Source organism: Capsicum annuum, chromosome 1 (genome assembly GCF_002878395.1).
Source record: "Capsicum annuum cultivar UCD-10X-F1 chromosome 1, UCD10Xv1.1, whole genome shotgun sequence".
Taxonomy (NCBI): domain Eukaryota; kingdom Viridiplantae; phylum Streptophyta; class Magnoliopsida; order Solanales; family Solanaceae; genus Capsicum; species Capsicum annuum.
The window spans coordinates 159,956,899-159,965,899 of NC_061111.1; the positions used below are offsets into that span (position 1 = coordinate 159,956,899).

General features: G+C 33.5%; 1 protein-coding gene across 2 annotated transcripts; it reads right to left on the reverse strand.

Annotated features, from left to right (window-relative positions):
• Positions 1-3,615: 3,615 nt before the first annotated feature.
• On the reverse strand, positions 3,616-6,018 carry LOC107856716 (elongation factor 1-delta 1). Of its 2 annotated transcripts, XM_016701699.2 has the most exons (7): positions 5,868-6,018; positions 5,149-5,360; positions 4,977-5,067; positions 4,672-4,795; positions 4,335-4,448; positions 3,963-4,124; positions 3,616-3,856 (listed from the first exon to the last, which is right to left on the reverse strand). In XM_016701699.2, coding segments are annotated over exons 2-7 (696 nt in total). In that variant the 5' UTR covers positions 5,352-5,360; positions 5,868-6,018; the 3' UTR covers positions 3,616-3,854. The 2 variants fall into 2 exon arrangements, with proteins under 2 accessions (XP_016557185.2, XP_047254606.1); XM_047398650.1 differs by lacking the exon at positions 3,616-3,856 and having other exon boundaries at positions 3,955-4,124; positions 5,868-6,007.
• Positions 6,019-9,001: the final 2,983 nt, after the last annotated feature.

A 9,001-nucleotide genomic window follows, 5' to 3' on the forward strand; every position in this document is an offset into this window, starting at 1 on the left:
TTTTCATAACTCCAAGGATAGTTGTTAAATGCCTCAAGATCCTCGAAGAGCTTTATTAAACCAAGTAGTATGTTGTTGTTAACGTTTCTCGCTCAAAGAATATTATGTGCAAACCAAAGCAAGCACGATGATTGATTATGCTTCTTTGAAAGCTTTTTACCTTTCAACGGTTCTATTAAATTTTTATTTTTTAAGATTAGACTAACAAGGGACACCAAGTCATCACTATCAGTTGACTTGTCTTTGCCTTTTTTGGTTATGCATGGTGTTTTTTTGGGGGGGTAGAATAGGTATTACTTAAGAAGGAGAAGGAGAATAACATTTTAGTCTAGTAACTATGGTAAACTCCTTTCAACCAAAACAAATAGGCATACCACAGTAATTTATCCACACTTCATCCATCTTATCTTTATTTTCATACATAAACCTACGGTTGAGAAGATCATATACTATTTTCATTTGGAAATGAGCATTTTTGTCTTCCAACAAATCAAAATATTTCCCAAAGCAACTGTCCCTGAAATAAGCATCCAATTTTTTATCTCGAAGTATTTTTCTGAAGGCGCGTCAAAAGATTTTTTCATGGCTAAATTAACCACGAAATAACTAGTTAAATTTGTGGCACCATCACACTGTATTCTCAAGGGATAATTATCAATGTTGAAGGTTTTGACCAACTCTTCAGTGGAAGGCTATTAGCATTTGGATCATCTCTTTTGAAATATTCTTCATCCCCATGTTCATTATCTTCTATTTTTGATTGAGATAACACTTGAAAAACAAGATCATAGAGTGGTGGATGTAACCTAGCTGTTTCACTTGTTCCTTTATTTGGACTTGATTCGTTTTTTTTTCTTTTGGAAGCCATATTATCTAAAAATAATCAAAAAATAAAAAAGATTATAATTAATTAATGCATTGTTAAAAAACGAACAACAGTAAACCTAACATGTACAACACAGTAAAATAACAATTCCAATAGATCACACATATGTTGCAACAGATGGGTTATCTATTGCAACATATAACTAACCTATTGCAACAAATGAGTAATCTATTGGAAATAATAAAAACAGTTTTTATACTGTTGTGATTTTTTTTAACGGATCACTTATATGTTGAAATAGATGGTTGGTCTGTGCAACAGATCATTCATCTATTGCAATAAATGAGTGATCTGTTGAAACTGTTACCAACTGTCAATATTGTTTAGATTTTTTCCAACAGAAGGGTCATCTGTCGCAACAGATGAATGATCTGTTGGAAGAAATCAAAGTCTTAGACATGTCGTCTTATTGGAATAGTTGATAGGATTTCATTTAACAGATTATTTATTTGTTGCATTAGTTGGTTCATCCGTTGCAGAAAAAATCAGTAGCAAGATTTTGTTCAATAGAACAACAGCAATATCATCATTTACTATCAAATACACCATTTTTACCAAGAACAACAACAAATCAACCCAGCAACACCAACACAACACACACACCAAGAGAATCAACAGTGATAAAGAAAAATACCAACATTGTTGTTTTGTTATTACAAACACAAACAACAAAAATCAAACTTCAAAAAACTCAACAGATACCAACAAATTGAATCAACAGTTCGACAATAAGAACTACAATAACAACAAAAAATCACATTTCACTCTAGAAAGAGGAGAAAAGATATATCAGAAATTAGGTTTTTCTTCAGTCTCCATTTCGAATTTAAGTAGCAAATATTGAAATTGTTAACCAATACTAGAAGAGAAGTTGGCTCAAGTTCCTCTTTTTCTTAATGACTAAAAAGCCCTAATTTTTTATCTGTGAAAGAAGAAAAGGGACGATAAAGAACTCGAAGTTGTTGTCGCCGGAAAGCAATGTTGTCACGTCGATTGACGGTTGAAAATCGAAAAGGAACTCGAAGCACAACTATTTATCGCCGAAGGTTAAAATCGCTAGGAATTGAAGGGGGAAATTTGCAAAATTGTTGGTTGGGAGAAGCTTGAGAGAAACAGTCGAGAGAGAGAGGGGGGAGAGGAGAGAGACGCTTGATTTGGAGAGGAGAGGAGTGTGGGTTGATTTGTATTTTTGAAAAGATTAAAAAGTTTTAAAAATATTAATCAAGTTCACAATTAACTTAATTAAATTTTCTAATTTTGTTTGACCCTTTAAGTTGATCAATGTCACCAATTCCACAATGAAGACTAAAAAGACAGTTTTCCTTCAATTTTCTCAACTCTCTTTACCAGAGTCTGAACGGATATGAGTTCACTTGATAGTTCCACCATAACAAATATAGTCTTCTTTACTATTTGGATTTACTTTAAATTTCCTTAATGTCCCCTATTACTCTTCCAAAGTGATGGTTGCTCCTCATTTACTTTCTTTCTAAACGTCCTGTTCTTGGGAAAGGAACAGATCGTTGGTGATATTCTTATCTAAATGAACTATTGATTTTTATTATGATTTATATAGAAATTAAAGCATGATTTTTGTCATCTTTTTAACAAAGTTGAATCAAAATTGGTTTGGCATGTTGCACGAGAGATGAAATGACTAACGAATGTTTGTCGAGTCCAAATGGAGATATCTCGGACTGCAAAGTACTTCATCTATATATAACGACCGTTTCTTTACTTTTTGGAACACAAAACTCTGTTAGAATCTCATCTTACTCGCTAATTAAAGCAAATTCTGTTTTTAATTGTTTTGTCATTTGGAAAGAAAACAGAATAAGTTTTGAAGTCATTTCACTGCAAAGAAGAATCTGACATAGCTCTCTGGTGATTTTTGTTCTACTTTGTCTTTGGTATACCCTGTATAACAGTTTTTATACGCTTCTTGTTTAGATAAGAATAGCAAAACTGTTCTAAAGTTTTATCATACCATAGTAAAAGTTATTCATCAATACACTCCACTTTGCAGAGGTGATCCTTTTGACAAAGGTGAATCAACACTGTCTGAGGTTAACCACCAACCAAATGACAATGAGAAATTCGTAGCATATCACCCATTTCTACTTTCAATACTTTTTCCATATGGATTGCGTAGGTGCAACTAGCCCTAATATTCGTTATGTGTATAAACTCATTAGCTTCCAATTACTTGTTATGGTTGCAAGAGATGTAAAGGATTTTTTTATTTCTGAATTGAAAGGGAGATAAAGGACTTCTAATGTGGAAGCTAATGTGGAACCCAATAAACCCTCCACTTCAATTTCTATGGCTTGAAGAAGCTAATGTGGAACCCAATAAACCCTCCACTTCAAATTCGAGCCAGCTTGCCTATAACCAGCTTGGTACTTTTTCAGTGATTTCAGCCCTGCTGCCAAATTAACTACACATCCTTCATGTGATCATGTCCTGCAAAAAGTATAGTATTTTTATTGTCACCCTACAATTTTTTTCAGTCTCAATTTCTTGGTCACCAGCAATGTACTTGACGTATTGTATACTTATGCCCATGTATAACGAAGCTCTAATTCGAGTTAAAACTCATGATGGAATTTGTTAGATAAATTTTAAACACGTTCTGGGACTTGGTGGATTTACAGTCAGCTGCCTGCTACTGGCGATTCTATAATAGTAGTAAAAGTAAATGATGCCATGAATGTCTTATAGAATTGCGGTGGTGCATTCAACAATAGTATATATAAAACTGTTGTGAATGAAGAGAACCAGCGACAGCAATGTGAAGGTTTTTCAAAACCGATACTCATACAAGTAAATTTTCTTCCAAACAAGGAGCGAAACAGATGCATTATCAAGTAACACCCTTTTGACAAGGGGAAAAAAGATGCACGAAGAGAAGCTAACAAAGAACTACCAATAGCCACCCATTTCCATCAAAACTTCGGAGCAACATAATTCCTGTAACAAGCAGATCAGATGATCAACAGAAGAACTAAAAATAACATGACATGTATGATATATATGAAATGGAACTTAATACTCCAAAAACTTATCATCTACTTACATATCTTGTTGAAAGCAACGATGTCACAGCTCTGAACATACTCATTGATAGGCTCAACAGTCAGATAATTCTCAATGAGATCATCCACAGAGACCAAGTCATCCACAATGGTAAGCATAATTTGCAGCTTCTTTATACCATATCCAACAGGAACAAGTTTAGCTGGAAATGAAACCACAATTATGCTTGTCAACAACACCAACATTTTAACAACTTTTCAAGACAATCAGTGGACTGATGGAATAGGACACGGCCATTCAAGAAAGAAAAGCTAAAAGGGATACGAATGATGAAAAAGCAATTTTCTCCCAACACTTCAGGTTAAAGTAAAACTCAACTCAATAGAACAAAGAACAAAGAACAAAAACTCACCTGCTCCCCAAGTCAATCCTTCCATCTGAACACCTCGAACAGCTTCTTCAAGCTTTTTCATATCGGTCTCATCATCCCATGGCTTGACATCCATGAGAACTGAGGACTTTCCAGCTGAAGTCAAACAAGATCAAAAGCAATGTCAGTCTATGCTCGTTATGAACTTCAAAGTTTCCGCAAGCTTCTCCTCTAAGTCTTTCACTTGGTTAGTTATGAGAAGGTAAAGAAGTCCAAAATGAAGCTACTAACTAAGCAAGCAACATCACATATTATTCCAAGTTCTTAAATCAAAGCTGATATTGAAAATTTTAGTCAGGATATTACAGTACAAACTTACATTCTTTCTTCTTCCCTGAAGCCTTCAGGGCCGCAGCACGTTCTTCAGCAGCCTTCTTTTCCTCTTCAGTTTCCTCACCAAATAGGTCAACGTCATCGTCATCTTCTTCTTCAGCAGCTGGGGCCTAGAGACCAGTTAATCAAAGGAGAGAAGATTATTTCACTTGCAAAAGTCAACTCACAATTTTACATGGCATTGCTGACAAAAAAGAAAATTCAGTGTGTGACGCAATCCAAACAGCAGCAAAAAGAATAAGAAGGCAACATAAATTAAATATCAATTCAGACAATATAAATGTCTCACACTTTATTGTCAGCAGCAGGAGGAGTTGCCACAGCCTCAGTGATGGAAGCAGACCCCTCTACGGTAACACCAGCGCCTTCGCCAGATACACCACTGCAAGAATATGATATTCAGCTAAAACTACCAATGATATAATCAAAGGAAAATACAAAGTGAATGAGGTCCTGGACTTACGGGATTCTCAAAAGTGCATCAATGTGCTTATACCACCTAGATGCATTAACATATGCAGGTGATGGGAGTTTTGCTAGAAATGAATACACAGTGATGTCATCCTTGGAGGCTTGGTACCCGGTGATGTAACTGCGGGTGAGCAGGTACTCATCAAGCTTCTTGAGGCCAGAATCAGAGTTGAGGTTGCTGAATGCAACAGCCATTGCGCCTTTCTGCAATAATACAACAATACAACATCAACAACACTTGTCCAACAAATCCCAATCTTTAGGCACTAGGTTTAGCTCTCCATCTATATATGCATCTGTACACTAACAAATCAAGCTGCCTACCTGAAAAAAAAAAAAAACTACTTCGATACGACCGAAATATCGTCCCTTTTCAATAGCTCATCATTGGTTGGTAATACTTAGCAGTTATAAATGGATTTTTCGAAAATCAGGTAGCAATGTTATCTTTTCAACTAATAAACCATAATATCAGCAATTTGAAACTAAAGAGATCACCACATAAAGGTATATATACATATAAGTTGAACATTATAAAGAAGTTAAATTTATGTACGCCTGAACATAGATTAATCGGTACTGACTGACTTAAAGTCGTGAATGTGACTGAACATTCACCAGAACATATTGAATATGGGCACGTAACCAAAGTAAGTAAATTTGAATTAGTAAACGTATAGGGAAAAGGGAATGCAGCGAGAGAGAACTCACCGAGATGTAGGGATCACTGAAGACTTGATGAGAGAAACGGATGCACAAGGATGGAGAAGCAAAGATAGATGCAAAGGCAAGTGTAACCGATCTTAGGGTTGTAACTCTGAATTCAACTTGGGCTTCCCTTAAATCATTGGGCCACCCAATTAATTACGGAGGAATTGACGTATGCATGCCACTATTTAATATGGATAAACAATATAAATCCCAACAGTTTACTACCTAATTACTCTCTCCCTATTAGAGGTGTGCATTGGTCAGTACAGTTCGATTCGGTTTTATATATTATCAATTCGATTTATCAGTTTTTGAATTTTAAATATATTAAACCAATAATCAAATCAATAAGATACTTTTTATCGATTTTCAGTTTATAGGTTTAACGGTTCAATTTTTGATTTAACTGATAAGAAAATGCTCATAAAATAGAAATAGTAATAACTAACATTGAAAAAAAAATCTTAGTTGCAACCAAAAATCATACATAATGTGTTTTAATTTACAAGAATCTTCAAGTTTGAACTAAATATTGTTACGAGAAATTAAGAGTTTGTATAATTTAAATAATAGGTTTGTTAACCAGGAAATTGCATGTCATAGACCCAAATATGGGTGGCTTTAGATATTTGACTCCAATAAGAAATGTCTTTAAAGAATAATCTTCCTTACTTTTTAAGTATAATACAAGTACCATTTTTGGCCCTCTAAACCTCAAATATATTTTTAAATTTTTCATACTGTTATAAATGTATTTATATTATAGTGAATGTCTATCAAGATCTACTTTGATATCTATTAGGATTTGAAGCATCCGTCTTTTACTCAGACTAGGAGTAAATTTCCCCTATAAATAGAGAGGTTTTGTTCATTGTATTGACAATCTTGTGATCTCTCATCCCTCAAGAGAAGAAATAAGAATTACTCTCTATACTCTTCTTTTTTATTCTTTCTTGTTTCATAGCACGTTATTAGCACTAGACTTTGCCAAACAAGGTGAGATTGTAAATCTGAAGGATTTCAAGGTTAGTAATTCTATATGTTATCTTTTTTTTGCTACTACTAATATAATTATTATTGAATTTGAGAAAAAATAATTGATTTGGAACCATTTATATTTTAAATTTATTCCTCAAGAACAATATTATCAGAAAGGCTGATAATATGTTGGGTTCAAGTCCCATCAATTCATGCCTAAAACGCCTTTATATAGATCAAATATTGAGTTTGAATCTCAATACACCATATTGATGATATTGTGATGGCTAAGGCAAAATAATGACTGTTTGATGAAAAGTCATGAAATTCGACTCATTGAATATGCTCCATTCCATGAACTGAATGTGGTAACAATATATGATAAGTCTGAAATATGACAACTTACTTTATTCTTGAGGTGTATGTGGTAGCAGTGCATAATATGTTTGAAAGAAGACAAGTAATTGAATGTACGAATATACGCGTGGAGGGATAATATGATAATAATCATAAAAAGTGATGATATTTTCACACGCTTATATGATTATAAGATATGCTAGAGAAAAATTCTCTACATCATACGTATGCCTCGATTTGCTTCTGAAGTAGCAAAATTTGAAAGAGGTTATAAACTATCATAATTTGATAGGCTTAAGGCACGATTATATTCCATTCCTGGGGAATGAGAAAATTATTAATGCAAACGTGCACTTGATTGTGATTGTATCACAACTTACCTCCGAAAGAGGTTGAATAATTTTGAAATCTACTTCTAAAGTAGTAAATCTAAAATTTATTCATGTACTAGTAAATTTGAAATTTACTAAAGAAAAAATACATGTCATGGTAAACTTGGAGTTTACTAGAATAAAAGTTCATAAATTGATATGAACGATTGTGACATCTCGAAGATGTGCATATATTGAAGAACTAAAAGATTCTTCAAAAATTGTTTGTGTCGTTTGTTCTCATGATAAGTTGGTTGGACCAACTAATATTGGGATTGGATCCCTTCAAATCTGAAAATTATAAAAAAGTGAATAAAGGCCCGTTCATCTATCGTGTGATATATTGAAAAGATGCATCAATAAGATGATCACATGTACATTCATTGTCAACCTGCAGTTTGACATTCATAAAGTTGTTTGCTCAATAAAATTGAGTTAAGAACATAATTTTCAAATTATGCAACCAAGAAAGTTATCTTGATGATGATGATTTGGCATTGAATACCTTCGATAAATGGCTAAACCATTATTAATGAGAATAAAATTTCATGTATTGGTCTAAAATATGATATATTGCAATAGCATTTGTATGCATTAGACCAATAAATTATGATTATTTCTTCCCTCTCAATTGGTTCAAGGTCGGAAACCAATTATTCCATCTAATAATTTTGATGTGCGGTATTCGATTAATGAATATACTATAATGCACAAAAATGGATTCCTCAAAGAAGTAGAGGATGTATGCTAGTTTTTCTAACATAAGGGGGAGATTATAAGCGCTATGAAATATGTTAGGAATTATCACCATATCCTCATCCAAAAGATAATTCAAGTCAAATGCTGAAAGAATCTCATATTAAGCACACGTACTCTTATTTTGTATTCTTAAAGGACAAAGTCTATGCATGCGTGAAGCGTGGTAGACTAATCGGTTGTAAATGAAACAGTCCTTGAAAAATAAGGAGCAAATAATCATAATAAGAAGGCAATGAGCTCTTGAAGAGCCTACGACATAACACTTCATGAAACCTTATGAGACGTTCATGTAACTGAAAATAATGAAGTGATGAGATCTCAAATGTTATGTTGCATTGTGAACCGATACAAAATGATATATCATCAATATCTTTGACACAATATTGGCACAATATTGTGAAACATTATGGGGATCTGAATTCTACGTTTATTTAAGTATGCTGACATAGAAACATTTATCAAATGACATGAAAGGATGCATTTTGGTAAGCGTAAAACTTATTTGATTTGCAGTCTAGACACTTGAAGATGTCACTCATGAAATGTTGAATATTGTCACTTGACAAAACTTATACGAAAACTTTTAAGGATTCAAACTGCTTGAAGCATATAAAAGTTTCTGGGAAACTTATGTATAATCCTTATATTGTATAAGCTTATTGTTTGAAC

Bases quoted from the DNA above. Each gene is read 5' to 3' on its own strand.
- LOC107856716 (XM_047398650.1), bottom strand. From the start codon at position 5,351: ATGGCTGTTGCATTCAGCAACCTCAACTCTGATTCTGGCCTCAAGAAG. The intron at 5,068-5,148 runs GTAAGTCCAGGA...ATATTCTTGCAG, and splicing joins GATGCACTTTTGAGAATCCC to TGGTGTATCTGGCGAAGGCG. The intron at 4,796-4,976 runs GTGTGAGACATT...ACTGGTCTCTAG, and splicing joins CTCCTGCTGCTGACAATAAA to GCCCCAGCTGCTGAAGAAGA.